Genomic DNA, 20,980 nt, shown 5'->3' with positions numbered 1-20,980 from the left:
ATGAGAAAAATCAAATTAGAAAAAAAATTAAGTTTAAAAATATAATTTTAAATGTTTTAAAATGCAACCATACCCACCTACCCGTGTCTCCACATCCACTTACCAACAGGGGTGCCTAACAAATTAAACTTACGGCGTGTCACATAATCAAGTAACCATTGATGATGATGTCAGCTAACAGCTCATATTTGAGCCGTATCAAATATCAATCACATAATGAACGTATATGGGCTGTACAAAGTAAAAATTGGTTCATGGTCATCTGAAAATAAAAAAAGTTAAAAAGAAAGAAGGTGGAATTACCTTATCGCTAAGGCTTTCAATCGCATCCTCAAGTATGAAAGGCATATCTTGCGCGCTCACGAATTGTGACGATTATATAAGGAGGATGAATGTAGAGAGTGAGCGAGGCCATTTAGGCCTTTCCATGAAACTTGTGTGTTGTGTGTGCGTGAGTTTTTTTCGCGAGTTTGTATTAGAGCACAAAACGGACTGCATGCTTCGATGGCTGACCACTGGTCGATAACATTTCAGGTGAAAATGGATCGACAAACGCAGATGGGACCAACTCAAGGTTGTCTCCCTTATTTCAATCTCCCAACTCCCTACAACAGTGTCTTTCTATTAAGTTGATGGTAGAAAATTACATGTCAAGCGTCGAGTCTCGGTTTCTCCCCGTCTTGGCGTGATGTGGCCGTCTCTGGTTCTTGCTAATCTGCAAAAGCAAAGAGTAAACTGAAATCGCGGTTCTACTGACGGAGCCAAAGCAACAGAGAGAGGCTGTTTTGAGGGTTGCTGCTTGGATTAGCCATTGTAGCTCCGCGCCAGGTACTGGTAATTGGAGCACTTCATCAATTAAAAGCATCTAGAGCAGACAACAAAAGAAAGTAGTTAAAACCGCTGGTCTCATCAGCTTTGATATCCCAAGTTGCTCATGGATTGAAGATCCTGAAAGACTGCCTAAATGGGTAGCCTTCCCAACTGCCGCCTTTGTCATCCGCGATCCTCTTTCATTCTCTTACATCCACTACCATAACAAACGAAGACGCAGAAAGCCGTGGTACTAGAAAGAGAAGTTTTATCCAAGCAGAAAGTTGAAACTTTGTGGAAAGCCTTCCCAATGTTGGACAGAGACGCCACTATCCTCCAAACAGATAAGCAACAACGAGCGCCCAATCAAGTTCTATGTGATGACATCCTTCTCTGATTCTAGGATCCATACTTGGATCTGACAAAAAGCTAGCATTGATGGACGTTTGGTTGCATTTCTTTTCCCTTGGTGACTTCCTTGAATGGAGGAATAAGTTCAGGGCACAAAAACTCTTCCCCTGCTTTTCGATTCGATCTATGTTTTATCATTGATGGACGTTGTTCTTCCTCCATTTGGGAAGTAGCTAGGGGAAAAGAAAGCAACCAAAGTTCATGCTTTGTTCGGAATCCGCTTCCTGATTTACACTGCTTTTCTGAATCGAATCCCTTTATGCTAATTGATATTTTTGAAAACTTATCATCATAAAGAACTTAATTGGGCTCTAGTTATTGGTTATGTATTTGGAGGATGGTGGCGTCGTCGTTTATCCAACATTGGGTAGGCTATCCACAAAGCTTCAACCTTCTGCTTGGATAAAACTTTTCTTTCCAGTAACATGACTACTTTCTGTGTCTTTGCTTGTTATGGTAGTGGATGTAAGGGAATGAATGAGGATGGCCGAACACAGGCACCAGCCTAAATGCATGAACACCAGCAGCTTGCAGGGTATGGTATAAAAGGTGAGGCTTTTCTCACTTATCTTCTATCAAAGAAGAAGAACGGTTTTAACTTATTTTCTTTTGTTGTCTACGCTACATGCCCTTAATTGGCGTTTCTACCACTTCGACGCTCCTGGCTGTCAGCTTTGACGATCTATCGGTCTTTCATTTTCTATGCTATTTTTACGACGCGGCCGCACAGCGATTGTGAGAAAGAAAAGCTTAGGAGATGTGTAAGGCAATGTCAGGCCGATCAGTTCAACATTATGAGAAATAAGAAGCACCATCTCATTACGGGGACTGGTCGGCCTGTCATTCTACACATCTCCTACACTTTTTCTTTCTCACAATCGCTGTGTCCCGTTTCAAATTAAAAATAGTTTATAAGAGGAAAGACCGATAGATCGTCAAAGCTGGCAGCCAAGACCAAACATGAAGACATTCCATGACCAAAGGAACCGACAGGACTGACAGGCAGAAGGGCGAGGAAATGCGCATAAAAGATGCAATTAAGGCCCGGCACATCTTCTAGAGTAGAAGCCTTCCATTCGGTATGGCCCTCATTGGATATAATACATATATAGAATATGCATTAATAACAGAATATATACATGAAAATATATCATAAATATAAAGGAAACTTCATGCTGTAAGGAGACGGAGTCACGATGAGTACCTGCAGCTGAAAATATATATTGCACAGGATATACGTACAGAAATATATATATAAATATGTAATACAGAATATATACATGAATAACATATTGTGAACATAAAGAGGACTTCATATCTGCAGCTGAAAACGCTTTGGCGTCTGTACTGTGTGTGTGAGAGAGAGAGAGAATGAGAGAGGGGGGTTGATGTAGGTCAGGGGAAAGCTAATTAACAAACAAATGCAACATCGAAACACCCAAATGCCAAAATCAAACGCATGACCAAACTAGCTGTTCAGGAGGAAAAAAACGCATGTGATCTCTCCAAATCAACGCCCAAATGCCAAAACCAAACGCACAAATAAAAAATCTCAAATGAAAATGCCCCTAAGGAATCGAACAAATCTAAAATCCCTGACGGAACTAGGATAGGATGCCAGAATCAAAGCAACAAGAAGAAGGGGAAAAAGAAAGCCAGAGACACATAACAATATTTTGACGAGCAGTGCCCGCAGGAACCGGCGATGACGACCTTTCCGAAAGACAGACAATGCAGAAGGTCGGATTTTCAGCAGACGGACGGGAGAGAGAGAAAGGGGCTTAGACACAGTTACTTTTGTTGGGCGGGCAAAATTTAGAATTCTCTGACGCTCGTGACTCGCGTAGAGCTCTTCTCTCTCGAAGCTGGTCCTTCTTTCTGGCTTTATATATTTGGACGCTTGCGCTGTAATTATAATTTTGACGTTCATTCGGGAAGCGACAGAGATATAAATGAACTTAAGACCTCAAGCTCCCTTAGCACAGTCTTATTGTGTCTAAGAAGCTCAACTCGCCCCTCAAGAAAAAGAAAAAGAGAAGAAAATGTATATACAAAAGATCAATTTATGCAATGTTGTTTCTACAGCGTGCTTCCCCATGGAAACCTTCGTTGAGATTGGGTTACATGACCAACGGGTAATTGGCACAGAAGTCGTCTACTTTCTGCAGATTAATTTCCTTGTAAAACCTGCCCCCTCCCAATGAGCAATTAATTCTCTTAGCCTTCAATCCATTAAATAAACTCACTCATCATCATCCATCTCCTGGAAAGGAAGCGGCACCGCCTTCACAGCCCTGAACTTGCCCACGTTGTTCAAGTGTTCATTCTCGAGCCTGTTAGTTGAACCCCATATTTGTGTCATAAACCCCTTAAGTTCACAAAGAAATTAAAAGCATGAGATGAGCAAATCACAGCCTAAAACGTGCTATAATTTTACCTGTAGTAGTTCCAATGGCCGCGCCGAATCACCTCTAGTGATGCTACAACAAATTCCACCACTCTAAGATCGACCTTACCGGTGTTGATGGGCATGACTGCTTCGATCCAAACAAGCCTGAGAACAAAGTTTACGACCTGAAAAATGCAAGAAAATAGTCCCTTCATGACCTCGCCCAACAGCAAGAGTAGTTCAATATCGATCTGAATGATCCTTTGTCCTTTGTTAACACAAAAGTTTCTCTTCACAAAAATGTACATCGAAGTTAAAGAACTTGGTCGTGTTGGAGCAACAAGCACGCACGCTTGAACGTATGAGCTTGGACATGTTGGTGTTACTAGCACCAACACTATAGCTCGTGACAAATCTGAATACACGGATCTCATATCTGATCCAAAACTGAAATATTGCTGAAGCTTCTCTTCTTGGCAATTCTGCAGTCCAATTAGAAGGACGTTTCTAATGTTTGCTGATAAATGGCAAGGCGACATTACTAGATCTATCCGAGAAGTTTGAGCACTTTCTCTCTATAACATAAGGAGCAGAGTCTTATGTTCTTATAAAAATGTTTTGGCAGTGAAGGTGCCTTTTCACTGACGTTTTCCCCAGAAGTATTTCTTTTGTGTTTGTTACGTTTCTGGAGTGTTTCTGATCGTTTGGCCATTAAGACCTTCAATAGCATTTTTCGCCACGGAGCAAGCAACGCAAAATAAAACTGAACTGTTACTGACATTTTTTCTTTCTTTCTTTCTTTACTAACTAATGGTTTCTTAGAGACAGCGAAAAGTGGAATTCTGGTATATAAAGAAGTCTGCAAAGGAATGGTACTCACAATGGCGAGATAATAAAGGCTTTTGTGTCTGAGAACGAGGTCATCCCTTAGCCATGGGTTCTTGGACCTGGGGTTGAGCAGGCCCCAGTCCTGGACAAAGTCCCAGTAGAGCTGGTAAACAGTCGCCACGGTCGAGGTGACCACCACGAGGGCCAGCCATGCCGGGGTGGGCTGCATCCCGTAGGTTAGCCTCGCACCTGCTGCTACCATGGCCGACACGTACTTGCCCAAGTTGGCGATGTGCTTCAGGTCACCCTCATCAAACCATCTTCTTGCACACTGTACGCGTCCAAGCAAAAGTAATCAGTGGCCAAAATCCGGCGAGCATATATATAAATTAGTTAGCACCTCCATCCATGGCTTCAAATATATACAACAGAAAACATTCTGTCTTGTCTTCGTACCTGCATTGCACGCCAGAAGTAAGGCATGAAAGAAATAACGTATGCCAGCTCCTTGTAGAGTTTGCTGCTAGTACAAGTCTGGTAGTGGTGGGTTCTGAAGCTGCCGGCGAGGAAATAGCAGGCGGTGAACTCCATGTGCCTGAGCAATGGCACCTGCCCTCCAACAAGCAACAAGAAGTTACTTCCTTTCGTTTTATCAATTAAAACTTGATTAGAACATGGAATTCAAGAAACAAGCAATACGATCGGAGCGGGATTTGTGGAATTCAAAGCACCTGACTGGTAAGCTGATCAGCCATAAAGAAGTCGACCATCAATACCTGTTAGTCCAGGGACATCGCTAGAATGTAAGATTGTATTACCATAACCCATAATACCTGGATATTGATTACCAAGTTCTTGAAAACGAAACAAAGCTTGAGAGTCTGGGAATTTACCTTGTAGAATGGGGAGAAAACGATGTTGCGCATGACCCGCAGGAAGTAATAGCGGGTTGAGCGGTAAAAGATGTTGAGAGGACAGACGAGCAAGCCTGTGAATATCTACAAATGAAAAAAGAAAAACAGAATAAGAAATTATTACTAAACAATTTTTGCAGGTGACAATGTGTTGTGTGGTGTATGATTCGTGTCATGGTGATTCGGTTTTGAAGAAACGGCAGAGGACTTTGTCTTTTTTCTTTTACCAGGAAGAGAACTCCGGGGATGGCATCGACGTTATACGGCGAGAAGCCATTAGTCCGGAGGATGAGGTGGGCCACCATGGCACTGACCACAAGTGTCATGATCGTGGTGCAGATGAGGAAGACGTCCCTCTGCCGGAGAGCGGTCGTGGGCGAGAAATCGAAGATGAAACGGTAGTTGATCCTCGTTCTCCTCCAAGCAGAGATGTTCACTCCATACAAGAAGATGTGTAGGCTGATCAACGCAAACATGCTTCACAGGCACACCAGATAGAGGCACCCAAGAAAAAAATCATGTTAATTAATCCCCACCACCACTACACTAACTTGTACATTCCGTCAAACACCTAATGATGCAAACTATATGGTGGAAAACCATGAAACCGTGGAGTTAAAAAGTCCGGACCAAGCTTGCAGGACCTGGATATTTGTTGCACAATGCATGCCTGTCCGGATGGCTGAGAGCCCACCTATGCTATGGGGACAAAATGGTGGCAAATCAAAAGGCTGCATCGCCAAGGGGTCGAACAAATGTGGTGTGTTCGACCCCCTAACACGCACTACACTGTAGTTAATGTAGTTACGATGTTAGGAGGGTGCTTTGTTAGATCGTGTATACCTGAAAACAGGGTAGACGGTTTCCATGTAGCCGGAATCGGATGAAGAGGGGGAGTACATGCCGGAGAGGTGAGCCAGAAAGGCATAAAGGCAGAAGAGCGTCAGGAAGCACCCTGTGAACAGACCTGCACCAAAGAAACACCATCACAAGGACAGGATCAGAGGAGACTGATAGCATTTTTGTTTTTTGTTTATTGATATGCAGAAGAATAATTGCTTCAAAGAATATGTTGCCTGCATGCATGTGTGTGGGTCGGAGAGTGACGTTACATACCTACCAAAAAGGTGACCATGTGAGAACCCTTCTGACTCTGAGGCCTCAAGAACTTCATCGCCCTCTTCCGGTCGTTCCCTGCGAAGTGCTTGGTGAACAACGATTCCACCTCGTCCCCCATCCTCGCCACCTGCCCCCACCACAAAGATTACTTACATTACTCATTTACTTCCACAAATAATATATACATATATATTCATTTATGGTGCAACCTAGAGCAAGAAAGTTGGAACATTGAACTTTAGAAAAAGAAAATTCAAACCAGTGTGGACAGGGGCCCTATGATTCTTTGTTCAACACTTTAGTCGGGGTGATTTAACTTAGTGCATCCAGTTGTGGCACTCACAACTGCAAGTGCACCCACTAGAGCCATACAATTAAATATATAAGACAAGGATCCCATTTGGAGCGTTGCGATTATTTGTGAATTCAACATGGATGCAGAAGATATGCTTTCATGGATATGCAGATATATTATTTAAGCACAAATGCGTCAAAGATAAAGTAATTGGTTAAATTAATAGTGTTCCGTTAACGCTATAATGCATGAAAAAGTTTTTGTATTTTCTAGAAAAGCGAAGGGTGCGACTGAGCATTACCTTGTCCGAACTTATGAAATACGAGCATTTAACCGCCTTCAAATACGTAGGTGAAGCTTGCTGATTCGAGACCTGATTGTTTCAGAATTAACAAAGAAAATGTTAATAAATGGAAGCAGATAAAAGATCATCGTCGGCAATGGGAAATGCGGGATAACCTTTCTCCTTGACTCTATATCTACTTTTTGGAGAATATGGGTTTTAATATTTTTCACTCTTGTGAAAACATATCTGAGTACGAATGACACCTACGTCTGGATTAACCATGCTTTTAAATAAACTAGTAAAATTAATTTAAAAGTTAAAGATTCTGCAATTATGCTTCCAATAGGGTCCGCTTATATTCACATGCTTACTAAGATTAAAAATCACATTTGTTCTGGATATATATTCATATCGCATTAAATACACATACGGAGCATGACTTTATTCTATTTAGTTTTTTAAATCTTGTACTTAAAGTTTGCCACAGGATTGGAAGAGGAAGTGAAGTTTAGTTGGCAACTAGAAACCATTATAAGGTGCTAAGGTGAGCAAGGGGATAAAAGTAATGGCTAGAGAGTCCTTTTGGCCAATAATGTATGAGAGAGATCATGGAGTTGAGTGGCTTTCTCAGCTTCCACTGTCAAGTTGATCGTTCTCCGGGTTGGATATATATCTCGGCAACTCAGACCCGATCAAATATAGCATGCTCACACGAGGGATGAGATAGAAAAGACTCGAAACGAAATCCAGATTTAGGTTCAAACTCAGAATGCCAAAATGGATCCCTCACCAAATGAGTTAAATGGATATTGGATCCGAGCAATTTAAATCCCAGTATGGGCACCTCTAAAATGGCTAGGAAACGTTTTTTTTTTTTTGGTTCACCAACATGCAGGGATTAATTCAACAGAATATTGAACGTGAAGCAATGTTGAGAACAAGTTCGAGGGGCCTGAAAAACCAATATCATGATTCTGGAACAACTAAAAGAAGATCGAAGTGAAGGTTTTGATTAAGATATACGAATGGATGGTATGCAGATGAAAAATAATGAGCCATGGAAAACCAATATCATGGTTCTGGAACAACTGAAAGAATATCATGCTAGATTCCCTCTCGTTCAAATGAGAGAGAGTACCTTATCGAACTTCTTGAGTATCTTTCGGAAAGCCTCCAAATTCAGGGAGCTGCCATGAAGAAAAACTCACCATCAACGACTGCCAACTGCAGAGAGAGAGAGAGAGAGATGGAGGATCGGACGCACCTGTAAGTCTTGAGCAGGCCGAGCCCTCTGTACAGCTCCACATAGGCTCCCCTGATCATCTTCTCTGCGCACTGCACCTTCTTCCGGTTGACCGCCTGACCGGGACCCTCCCTCCTGGACGGCCCGTTGATGACGTCCTCCCACAGCCCCTGAGCCAGCGCCGAGATGGCCCTTGTGGGAGTCGTCGCCGGCAACTCGATCCGCAACCCGCTTCTGCTCTTCCCCTTCCCCCACTTCACCCCTTCCTTCTTGGTCTTCACCTTCGCCGCCGCTCCCACCACCCTCATTCCGTTCCCTTCCAGCGCCGCCACCAGGTCGCCGGCCGCCGGTGAGCCGTCGCTGCCGGGCTCGTCTGTTTCTGTCATGAACCAAGGTGAAATTCGCTGCATAGATTAGTGACTGTTTTGGCGGTGACCGGGAGCCATATGGGGACATGTCCATATGTTCTTTGACCAGGTCGGTATGTACCATTGATTGAACGCAGGCACTTGGCTGGGTTCAAAGGGTTGGGACTTCAGCCGCGCTAAGGGAAGCAAAACCAAACATAAGGTTGAACCGTTTCTGACTCCTACCAAACCTTTCGTGGTACGGCGGTAACTCAAAGTGTAAAGCTATGCATCTAAAACATTACGTCAGAATGAATATATTCCAAATTCTTGTTAGTTAGCCAATCAAAATCTCTCCACGTTTTTTACAGATATTTCTTTTATAAAGTTGAGAGATGTTCCACACATAGTTAAATAGTTAATCGAAGACGCTGATTTAAACGGGATCAGGTTCTAAATCTCTTGCCAGGATCATGCATGACTAAATGCGAAATTGGATCAGCTTAAAATGGTTAAAATATCATATTTAACTAAGAACTAAAACCCGAACCATAACAAACCCATTGCAGGATGTATTCTAGAATACATAGGATTAAAATCTTTCACAGGTTGCAAGCAATTTTTTTGATTGTTTTCGGTGGAGAAAATGATAGGAGGACGGAAAAGTGAGGATATATGGGGAATCCTCTCCTTCAAACTAGACCGCCACTTCTATAAGCCCCAACTCGAAAAGTCGGATCTAATGAAACCAAAACCCCACCACGACTCTACCGGAAACCGACTTGTTTTCGTCATCTTAGTAAATTGACTGATACTTGAAACATGGTCGTGAAAACTGTAAGGATGAGGACAGGTAATTAGCCCCACAAGCTTTAAACACACACACACACACACATATATATATATTCAATAACTTCTTATCTATACATTCAAATAGAACGACGTAAGGCTGAACATCATTTTTAAATCATGAAAACCGTTTCAAATCAAACCGATTTTTGAAGTGTGATTGCATATGATGTTTGAGAAATTATACTGCACCTAGCGCTTCCACATTTTTTGCCGCAGAAATGAAGGTGATCAGCTCGAGCTGGGCTCACACTCGCAAGGTGGAGTGGAGGCAGCATCTGCTAGCTCGTGTCCTCGGTTATCTTTAATCAAATGCCGGAGGTTGAAGAGATGTAGAGGGAATTAAAGGATCTATAAAAATGGGGGGGATTACCAGAAGACTCTGATCCGTAGAGAGAGAGGGGGCTGGAGCAGAGGGAGTTTCCGGCGTCGCTCTTGGCGGAGGAGACTTTCCGGTGGCGATCGTGGAGCACGCGCTTGAGGTCGAGGAGGACGTGGAGCTGCTTGTTGAGTATGTGGCCCCTCTCCAGAAACTCCGCCTCCTTGGACTTGTAGAACTGGTTCACCTTGTTGAGTTGCTCGTCCAAGCAGGCGAAGAACTCCTTCACCTCGTCGTCCTCCGTGAACAGGGTCACCAGGTCCGTTTGATACCAACTCTCCTCATCCTCCCTCACCTATCAATTTCTAGCCTTCTTTAGAAGAAAAGTTACTGATGAAATGCCCACAAAAGATAACAAGAGAAGCTTTGCTCTAATACAGGAAGTCCGAAACCAGGGATTGCATGGCCATAAAGTTGCGTGACAGAAGGCCGAAGATTAGAAAGCGAAGGTGGTCGTCAGCGTAACAAAACGCTCCAAAGAGAGGAAGCTGTATCACGCCTTTACCCCCAACTTCCCATTACCAGAGAAAAGAAAGGACAAAAGCAGATTCATTCATGTTCCGCCACTGCTGGCAAATTAAAACGACGCTCAACGAAAAGAAAAGCCAAACGATCAGAAAAGAGAAACAACACCAGAAAAACGAGTCCGCAGGACAAGTAACTACCATTCTCTGAAATGGTCACCTGAATTATGGGGCCGTCGTCGTCGGCCTTCCCGAAGAACTTGTCGGCAATCTTGACGCCCATGTAGCGGAAAGGGTCGAAGATGGAGAAGCCGGTTGATACGTTGTTATAGTCATGAGCGCTCTTCGATTCCCGGAGAAGCTTGATCCTCTTCACGTTCTTCTTGAGCGCCCAGTAGTTAACAAAAGCGTCTTTCCATTCCGGAATTAACTGAGCCTCTAACTCCTTTGAGAACTTCACCATTTTCCTCCGAAAAGAGGGAGAGAGGAGGAGGAAGCTTGTGATGGTGGTGACAAGGGTGGGTTTGGAGGAGAGCGTCAGCTTTATAGGCAAAGCTGATGCAGTCATCGTCCGCCAGATTATATAAAACATGGAATCTGAACAAATCTTAGCCGTCCGTCGATTTCCTTCTACTGAGACACACGGCACCCTTCCCATGGCGTGGTTTTGGGAGAGCGTCCATCCCAGTTAGGCCCCCACGTTCCCCGTTTGTCCCAGCCCCCTACATCAGCTGCTTTTAATACGTGGCTCGAACCCAACCAAGGAGAGCTGGTCAAGAGTTCAAACCTTAAATCACACTACCGGAAAAATGAGGCAGAGTCTATCGCTTCAAATCGAAATGACCACATAATTATTTATTACTTTGAAACATTTTATCTATTTTGATTTGCATATTTATATTTTTATTGCTACGTTGCATGTTGCAATTCATTGTTGCTTTTGTTGAAGAATATCGTGCGGAGTGAGAAACTTTGAACGATATGTCGAATTGAATGCGATTGTAGGATTACTAAGGTCTGTCCATACTTGGTTCCACATCGTGTTTGTTCTTTTAAACTTTCTTTTCCTTTTTTTTTTTTTTTTTTTTTTCTCCCCCTCCCTGTTTCTCTCTCTTTTCCAGTTGAGAAGAAAGTGCTTTGTTGAGATGGCCACTATCAAGTGCACTTTACACAAATTGTGAAGGAAAAAAAAATCCTGCCAATCATCGTCACGCCTTATCACATTGCTCAGGTAGATCGGCTTTACGAGCCTTATTTCTCTCCGTCCTTTTTTTTCTCATCTGAAACCACGAACGGCCTCAATCACCTTTACAATCATTCACATAACTTGTTATTTTGAGCTTCCAACTCCGTAATGATCTTAAATCTTCCTTTATGAATTTCTTCTTTTCATCAACACTTTTTCTCGACTTTAGCTCTTTTCATGACGCTAAACATCTATGCCATAATATGTAATTATTTTCTTTAGCATGTGATCTCTTTTTTCACACACATATACATTGAAAAAAGGTTAACATTTGGAGCGCACAATATTCTGATGGTGGTGAAAGAGAATATTAAACTAGAACGAAGGGGGAAACGCACCTCTCGGGCTACGAATTCCGGCACTTCCATTCCAGTGGGTAGTTTCCTTCCCCACAATGCTAAAGAAAAGAGAATACGCTTCTTTCTCTCTCCTTAACCGTTAGGGGTTAGGCACTCATCCTGCCAGTCGTTGGTTTTCCCTTCCTTCTTGGAGTCCTTTCTTCATAACTTTCTACCAACATCGCTGACCAGAGTGCCTTTTAACCAGAAAGAACAAGTGGTAGCCTAATACCTCAACTTTTTTAATACGAATAGTAGCAAACTTGGTAGAATGTATGAAGAAATTTCGTGTGGCCTTGAAGATATTGGAGACAAGCAATCGCCCGATTCCAACATTTTTTCCGCACCATTGAAGATTAGAAACGTGATAAATTGGTCCAAGTTGGCTAAAACTTCACATATGAGGTATTTATTTACAGCATCCTGCTTCTAAAAGGAAGCAATGGTACATATATATAATATATATATAAGTCACGTAAACTGGGGTCGCAAATGGATCGGATACCTATAAATTAACACCATACCCGACCCCCTGTAGTAAAGGATTCCATCCATGATCTCCTCCTCTACAATTCAAATCTCAGGATGGATCTCATACTGTGCGCTGTTACTGCAGATCCAGATAATCAGATCATGGCTGATCAAATCTGGAGTTGGAACTGGATCTCGTTTTCTCTAAACATCTGACCAATTGCAATCGGGTTTGGTGGAGCCTTCTTAACTGTTGCTGGTTGCTATATACAGGGCATCAGAACTTGCAGAACTTGCCAGTCATGGACTCTGTTCCGGCCAATATAATCTTCCCTTGAGAATATTTGATTGGCAACAAAAGAACTTCTGGGTGCTAGCCCCACTTGGACATGATCTCTAACTTGGGTAATTTGTATATATAATAAATAAGATTAGGAAATCAGCAACACTTTTTATGGTGATGTTGGAATAGGATTTGGGACCCCCTTTACGGGCAAATTTTTTTTTTTTTTATCATATAAAAGAAATGTCAATAAATCTTTTGGCCACAAAAGGAGGAAGTCATTGGTTTACCTCTAATTATATTGCTAAGATAAGATTTTCAATCCGTTGCTTGGTTGTGAATGTCCACTTTTCTAAACCAAACTATTATTGCATTAAAGAATTATGTGCCTTCCTAGTCACCCATGAGAAAGTATTTATTTAAAGGGTAATGCTTCTTCCACTAATTCAAATGAGATTAACTTTCATCTCCATGGGTTCCTTTCCTAGCGTACTTAAATTGTTTTCCGCTGTATACTTATCTAAAAGATCACCCGAAAACCGCTGCATGGAGGGATTCAGAAAGATGATCTTATGTAAAGCTAACGAACCTAATTAAACAGCATCTTATCGTCGAAGTACAAATTGAATTTGCTTAATCCAAAGCTAGTGGCATCAGAACTGTTCTTCCTTCTCACTCATTAAAATACTAATAAGTCGATTTGAATCCTTAATTTCCTAATTTGATTAACGAAAATTGGACGATCTAGAGGTAAAAATCTTGGTCGTCATCAAAGTTGGATTCTAATAAGATATAAACGATTCATACGAAAGGGCAGGTGTAGGATTTTCATTGTTCGATGATGAAGAATGATTTGAGTAAAGTGTGTCATTATCCATCTCAAGGGTAATTCTCCAGTTTCAACTCTCTCTCACTCTCTCCATGATTGTGCAGCTATGGTTATATTAACAAATTTACAAACATTTTTCAAGGAATAAACTCATGGTTATATTAACAAACTTACAAACATTTTTCAAGGATTAAACTCATGGTTATATTTACAAACTCACAGACATTTTTCAAGGAATAAACTATCTAAAGCGTGAGCCATTGGTAAAAATTGGCTAGTGAAGGTGAGCTATATTTTAGGCTTAATTTGTTGAGCTCACAAGCCATTAGTGAACCAACCACCAGCCCTAGCTAGCTAGCCTAGCTATATCATTGTGCCTACTGGTGCTGCTTATAAATGTAATGTTCGAAAAGGGTCTAGTACAAGGTATGCCATTTCTGTACATTAAGCAGCAAATCAAGCAGAAGCAATCACTGTACTTAGTAAGACCGACGGGTGCCAAACAGGACAGGCGCTAAATGCAATGCAAAGCATAATTTCATAACGCATGGAAACACCAAAACTTGTTTCTTTGGGCTTTCCCTCAAATTTAGACACTAGATGAAAATAGACAGGTAACTGAAAGATACTAATGGGGGGCATCCCTTACATAGCAAGACGTTGCCGCGGCCTCAAGGGCCGAGATCATTTGACAAGTGGTGATCAGTGGCGGAACCACATAGTGACTAGTGTAGGCAATTGCCAACACCAGCTTTACAAACTTTACTTATTTTTATGTTAATAATTTTATATATTTGGTCATTTATATATATAGGTGTCCCTTTATTGAATTAGTGTCACTACCAGCTAGCTAAAATTTTTGTCTCCGCTAGTGGTGGTGATTAATGAAGCCTTCCACCTGTCGCGTAAAATTAACTAAACCACTCTTCCCATTTCCATTGATGGTTGTCAATGGAAATTCCTGTTCTTGAGATCCAACATAGTTAGATATGGATATCCAAACCTCAATAATAGTGGTTCCGACATATCTGCAAATAAAGACCCCGATCCGGACATAAGTTCCGACCCAATTTCCCCACACCGAGCTAACAAGATCCAGGAATATTGCTAGAAGTTTCAAGTTTGATCATGAAAGATTAAGCACTAATTCTCATTTCTCCCACTAGATATTTAGTGGATGGCTGTAGTAATCAGAAAGGAAAATTTCAAGAGTTACTTATATCGAATACCGAAGGATGCAGATGAATAATAAACTCTCCAAACATGGACGGGATTGAAAATGACAAACTTTTGTTTGATGGATCTCCACAAACAGCTCCCTGCATATCATCTTTTTTCTGAAAATGTTACGTAAAGACGCACGAATTTTGGTAGTAAAACACAAAAGATGCTTGCGGTTTGCATTTTTTTCATCCAATGAAATCCCGTTGCGTTCTTTTATATAGAAAATTTACGCGGTTGAGTGGAAGGAATACAAACTTGAACACGTTTCTGTCGTCTATCCAAAAAGCTAGCTGTCTCTGTTTTTGTAGAGTTCCCTATGTCTTTTACTTTCTCTATTTTTTTTCTCCTCTTTGTGCTCTCTTGATTCCCGTGAACTTCAACCCTTTGTATAAGCTTCGCCCCAAATATATATATATAATTATAAATGAAGAAAAAAAAGAAAATCAAGTCCTAAAAATTTATATGAACAAATTATTCTTTTGAATTAAATATAAATATATATGTGTGGGATCAAAACAAAACACCATATATCATTTACTTGTATTACCAATGACATGACAAGCACGTACTGTACGTGTATTTTGTAGAGACTGGCATGCATTGACTCGTTAATAATTAGAATCAAATGGCAGCAAATCGATTAATTTTCTTCCATCGCATGATACGTGTGTGGCATGTTTTATATTATTTTTTTTATCTTTTTAAAGTTTTTTTATTATTTTTTTAAATATTCTTGTACACTTTTTAGTTTTTAAAAAATGTACATAAATATATTTTGTTGCTTCGTATAATCAGCTGAAACAGCCAACTTTGTTTTTAATTTTTCATTTTTAAAAAATTGGTGAAGACGCGCATAGCTAGGATACCAAATAACTTTATTATGTATAGACGTCAACATATATGACGGGTGTTAATACGCAAATGTATATTACCAATAACGAAAATAATTTAGAAAATTAAAACACGTTTAAGAAAGAAAGCAAGTGCCTTGACAGAAATGTTGCTTCCCTCTGTCCGAAAGGCCAGAAAATGTGCCATAGAAGCTTTTTTTTTTTTTTTCTCCAATAAAGATTTGAATATTTTACAAAAAGATACCTAACTTTTAGCAAAATAGCAAAAAACGTGGGTGGCAATTCAGAACTTAATTCAAGCACAGCCCTTCCCTCTGTAGATTAAATTCAAAGACGAATGAAATGCGTTTCCATTGTTCCTCCAAAAGCTAAGCATTCTTTTGTGAAATTCTCTACAAACATTGGCAAAGCGACTATAAGAGGAGGTTGCCACTGCCACTAGCTGCCTTCCCCTTTTATCAACCGCTCTTTCCTCACCCAGTGGCCTATAATATAATGCTATCCAGGCAAACAGTGGCGAGCCAAGTTCCAAAGGCTTCATAATTCCAATTCCTTCTTTAGAAGAAGGAAAAGGGAAACAAACAACATCTTTGTTGCAGAAAAGCGCATTTTGACAATGTGTAGATAAGGTTGGTGGATCCTTTTTCCTTCCCTGCTGTTGCCTTTTTCAAGAGAATGAAAGTGCATGCAATAGAATAGAGTCGTAGAGGGATTATGCTCATATGGGAATGCATAGGGTCAACCTTGCTGAGTGAATCCACCCAATAAGCTGACGAGCTTCTGCCTTTGGGCTTTATCAGATTGCCTCAGCCATCATGAAGCGTGAACCGCCTTTTTCGAGTGTGTGGTGGCACTTGAGGTTCATGAACGATATGATGCATTGTCCTGCCCTGGCGTGCATGCATGCATGCATGTGTTTGTGTGCATAAGAATGCTAGTCACAATCAGTTTACACAGTTTATGTACATGAGAAAGCTCGTGTGCACCGGAGGAGCCAAAAATTTTGGAAGCACGATAGTATTGATGGACATACATCACGTGGAACCTATCATCTACCTCGAGATAAGGGTGAACAACAAGTCAAGCTACTCGAGTTCAAGTTCAACTTGTTAAAGCTCGGGTCTTGTTGCTTAACGAGTCGAGCTCGAGTTCATGAGTCAACTTTTTCAAATAATCGAGTTGAGTTCGAGCTCAACACGTAACTGCCAAGTCGTGCTCGAGCCTTAATCGAGTTTGTCGAGCCTTAATCGAGTCGAACTCAAGCTCAACACTCAACGATAAATATCAATTCTATTCAAATGAGTTTGTCGAGCCTTAATTGAGTCGAGCTCGAACTCAACATGTAACAATGAATATCAATTCGATTCAAACAAGTTTGTCGAGCCTTAATCGAGTCGAGCTCAAACTCAACATGTAACTACTGAGTCGAGCTTGAGCCGAGTCTCATGTTCACCCCTACCTCTACAGAAGAGATCTTGCATGCTTCTGCACAGATTTTTGATTTCGGAACATTGAAGAGTGCTCTCAAGCAAGCCAGGATCAAACCTAGACTTATATATATAATAAGTCAAATATAAATATAAACCTTTTTCATGAAGCTGGTACTGATAACTGCCGACACCATCCCCCATCTAGCTTTGCCATTGCTCGTGTGTATGTGTGTGGGCAACTGCCCTCACCAGACCCCATGTGGCTGCATCACTGTTAGTGTGTATGTGTGTGTGTTACAGTGGAGAGCAACTCATAATCAGTTTACATAGTTTTCAAAAATAATTGGCCAAATGGTTTATAATGAGTAAATACGAGAACTGATTATAAACCATTTGGCTACAAATTTAAACTTCTTTTGTATGTACGAGCAGATAAAGCAAGCACAGTATGTATGTGTCGATTGAGCTTACGGCAAGAAGTGATGACTGCCCATTAAAGTCGAAGCATGAGTGCGCGGCCCAAGAGTTATGGTATGCAAATACTTTAGGCCAGACTTGTGATCGAGTTCTACAAGCTCCATGGAGTTGAAAAACTTTTCGATGTTTATTTTAATGATGGGAGAAACATTCAAGCTTTTTGGTATGTATCAGGATGATGATAAAGGTAGAAAACGTAACACACTTCATGTTTAGACAAATTGGAGATATGCGAACACCAAGTGTTAATTGAAAAATAATAATAATAATGAAAGAAAACCTTTCAGAAACTATAAAGTAATTGACCACTTCTGATTGCCTAGTGGTTCAGTCTTTTTGTTTTTTGTTCCTCATCGATCGATGCATAGCCATTGAAATGTTGAGGATCGATGCTACCTTTTTTTGCCTTTCCTGACAAGCTAGAGCGAAGGAAGCCCTTCTAATAAACGACCAAAAGATTCAAACACCATTAGAATCGGATGCCCTTTCTTCTTTTCTTTTCTTACATAAAGCATGCTTTAATTACTTTATTTGATGTGCAATCACCAATGCCTTATTGGCCAGTGGAAAGATAACACGCTTGTTCAATCCTTCGACGGAACGTGGACATGAGATTGATGCCGCTTCCAGTTTTAAATTATGATCTATATGTGCATATTTGTTATATTAAGCTCCAGATTCAAATAATTTTCCATATGTGCACTACAAAGAAAACGAATCTTTACTGCCGCGGAAAGAACGTCATCAGCCGTTTAAGTTTGGAGGCAGATGATAAAGGACCAAAGAAATTTAAAGCTGTAAAAAATTGCTTATGATCCCAGAAAAAAAAAATATCAATGAACTTGAGGAGCTGAGAAAGACGCAGCAGCATTTTGGCCGACGGCTCATCTCAAACACTTTTTGTTGATTGCCAACAACAATGCTTTCGGATAAGGAATTAGTTCATTTCTGAGTCAGGTTCCGGTTTCTGCCAATAAGTTCAGATAAGGAATTAGTTCACTCTGAGTCAGAATTGACGATCCTAACTGGTTTGTGCCGAACTTGAAGTCATGATTTTGGAATTTGGCTTTTGGTTGTTAAAATACAAGCAAGGATTCCATTTCTGTGAACTGTAAGGAACGCATAACAGCAGTCCATTAAAAATATGAGAGAAAAAGAGAGAGAGATCTTGTTACAAGCTAGGCAGGAATACAGATACTCGGCATCTTAGTTTTCAGATTTAGATATCTTAAGAGCAGGAATGCAAATTTAGATTCCTAATTAAGTGAAACGTGCTGGAGGCCAAACATGGTGCTCTTCTGGAGCATCCAAGGTGCGCATCCGTGCTCCTCGTCAGATCACAATGATCCTACCAACAAGAGTGGTCGAATCCGATGCCCATCTGAATCTGAATCCATTCAATCAGCAGTGGTAAAGGAAGTCAAATGAGACTCGCAATCAATGTTAAATTCTCTACCGAAATTTTGCTTTTGAATATAAATTAAGAGAATACATGAAAGTGCATCACATCGATCGGCCAGATCCTGCCCACAACTGCTGATTGATCAAGCATTATAGTAGGAAGTTGCCTGCAAACTTCTCCAACTTGGTCAGATGTCATGATACTGAAACCCATCTATGGATTCTTCGCGTATTAATTCATTCTGTTCTCTGCAACTACGTTAGGGAATTAGATGGGCAATTAACGCCCTCTTCATCTCATAGGTTTAACGCACAGAAAGCTAACTGGAACCAATCAACGATGGCGAGAACCTAGCTTCATCCGTCTCTGTTTGGACCAGCAACTCCATGGTTCTTCCTTTTTTGCAGAACAAAGAGTGCAGACGACGGACGTCATCGAACTTTACTACAATTAGTCAAAAGGAAGGATCAAATCATAATGAAACACTGCCTTGTACTGCCATTGCCTAAAGCTGAAAAAGATCTCCATGACCATCATTCCGCTGCCCACCATTTAAAGCTAATCCTAGGGATCAATAGCAGCCACCAGCTTCTCCATTTTCCTTTTCCTCCCCCTTTTTTTGGGTGAGACTATGAAGATGATCAGGCGTGCTGTGAACTGTGAAGCTGGTAGGACAGGCATGTATCAGAAGCCTTGCAATCACATTGCTCCATGTGTTTCGTTGTTCGTCCCCACAAATTGAGGTGTGAGGTGATTAAGGAGCGCACCTTCGTGCTGCAATAAACAATATCATCAACCAATAATCAACTTATCAGGCATGCCCACTCCGCTTATATGTAAAAGTGCACTTTTTCTGTATGAAAAATTTTTACAAAATAATAAAATACGCTTAAGTTTGGATTTTTTTCGCATTTAACCATATAAATTACAGTGAAAACCGGGGATTAAATGAAAGAAATCCCAACTTGAACATGCCTTTTGTTATATAACCAAGACTTGCCAAATAGTTCTTATTTATATGCATGTAGGTCAGATGGATCATTTTTTCCGCCGGTCATGAAAAGCGTGCATGTTTGCACATATTATTTCTGCAGATTAAGATTGTTTATCGTTGTCCCTGTTTGTTTGGGTTCGTGCGCGTGTGTATGCGTGTGAGAGAGTGCTTAAGCTAAGAATTCCGCTTTATTAACTGGTCCACCAGCCTCAAATCTGATTGATAGTTTCTACTAGTCACAAAGTGTTGACCAATTGCGCATTAAGCTTGTCATGCAAAAAATGTCGCTGACATTCACAAGATGGCGAGCAGGATTGATTGAAGCCCTGCATACTTAGATCCACAGGCACCAATTAGGGCCTCAATTAGATTCGCAACCTATAAATGTTTTAATTGGCTTTTGATTTAGTGCAGCAGCCACTGATCTTGGTCTCTAAATGTTTGAATTGCCTTGTGAAGATCCACAGGCGCCGATTTTGGGCCTCAATCAGAGGCAGGATGTGTAGCAAGGAACTCGCACCACAAGTTCCGAATTCGCGCCGCTTTTCAGCTTTAAATACTGAATGAACCGCTCACAAGTCAATCAATTATTGAAGTTCGAACCATTTGTTCGTGACCAAAATCGTCGGGAACGCATGACAGATGACTCTGCAGCCGCTCCGGTCCTTTTCCGATGGCCTCTTTAACATCACCATCTCGTTCTTTCTCTTTCCTCTTTTTTCTCGTTTGATTTTCTTAACATCAAAGCCAAATTAAAATTAACCTGTGCCACGATGTTATGGACATGATGCCCGGACAGGCAGATGCAAATGCTGACACAGACAGCATTATTTTAATGAGCTTCATCATTGTTCGCTGTTGAACTCTTAAAATATGTATATATAAAACACGATCGTGTTCTCGCATTCTTTTCTCCAACGAACACTACTGAACTTGCAGGATATTGGAACCAATCTCGTCGGTTTAATTAATTAGTCGTTGTAACACAGACTGACTGATCTCTGTTCCGAGTGTGGATAATCTGTTCATCTCCCGTCTGGAGCAGCACATAAGATGGACAAGGCTACTGGAGTCATACCAAGAATCACGTGCTCTGGTGCA

General features: G+C 41.1%; 1 protein-coding gene across 1 annotated transcript; it reads right to left on the bottom strand.

Moving 5' to 3' along the window:
- Positions 1-3,268: 3,268 nt before the first annotated feature.
- Positions 3,269-10,867, bottom strand: LOC116266045 (phosphate transporter PHO1-like). The gene is made up of 14 exons (XM_031647115.2): positions 10,555-10,867; positions 9,865-10,165; positions 8,317-8,674; positions 8,191-8,239; positions 7,068-7,139; positions 6,469-6,598; positions 6,196-6,319; positions 5,580-5,829; positions 5,332-5,436; positions 5,170-5,214; positions 4,895-5,047; positions 4,491-4,769; positions 3,659-3,795; positions 3,269-3,554 (listed from the first exon to the last, which is right to left on the bottom strand). The coding sequence occupies exons 1-14, from the start codon at positions 10,795-10,797 to the stop codon at positions 3,464-3,466; spliced, it is 2,337 nt and encodes a 778-aa protein (XP_031502975.1). The 5' UTR covers positions 10,798-10,867; the 3' UTR covers positions 3,269-3,463.
- Between the last annotated feature and the right edge of the window lie 10,113 nt (positions 10,868-20,980).

Source organism: Nymphaea colorata, chromosome 12 (assembly GCF_008831285.2).
Source record: "Nymphaea colorata isolate Beijing-Zhang1983 chromosome 12, ASM883128v2, whole genome shotgun sequence".
Taxonomy (NCBI): Eukaryota; Viridiplantae; Streptophyta; class Magnoliopsida; order Nymphaeales; family Nymphaeaceae; genus Nymphaea; species Nymphaea colorata.
This window is presented reverse-complemented; position numbering and strand designations above follow the sequence as displayed.

What these genes read in the sequence shown, in the direction of transcription:
- LOC116266045 (XM_031647115.2), bottom strand. Translation starts at nt 10,797, where the DNA reads ATGGTGAAGTTCTCAAAGGAGTTAGAGGCTCAGTTAATTCCGGAATGG. An exon ending in ACTTCTGGCGTGCAATGCAG is followed by an intron (nt 4,770 to 4,894) that starts GTACGAAGACAA and finishes GGACGCGTACAG; the next exon opens with TGTGCAAGAAGATGGTTTGA. An exon ending in GCCTTTATTATCTCGCCATT is followed by an intron (nt 3,796 to 4,490) that starts GTGAGTACCATT and finishes TGCATTTTTCAG; the next exon opens with GTCGTAAACTTTGTTCTCAG.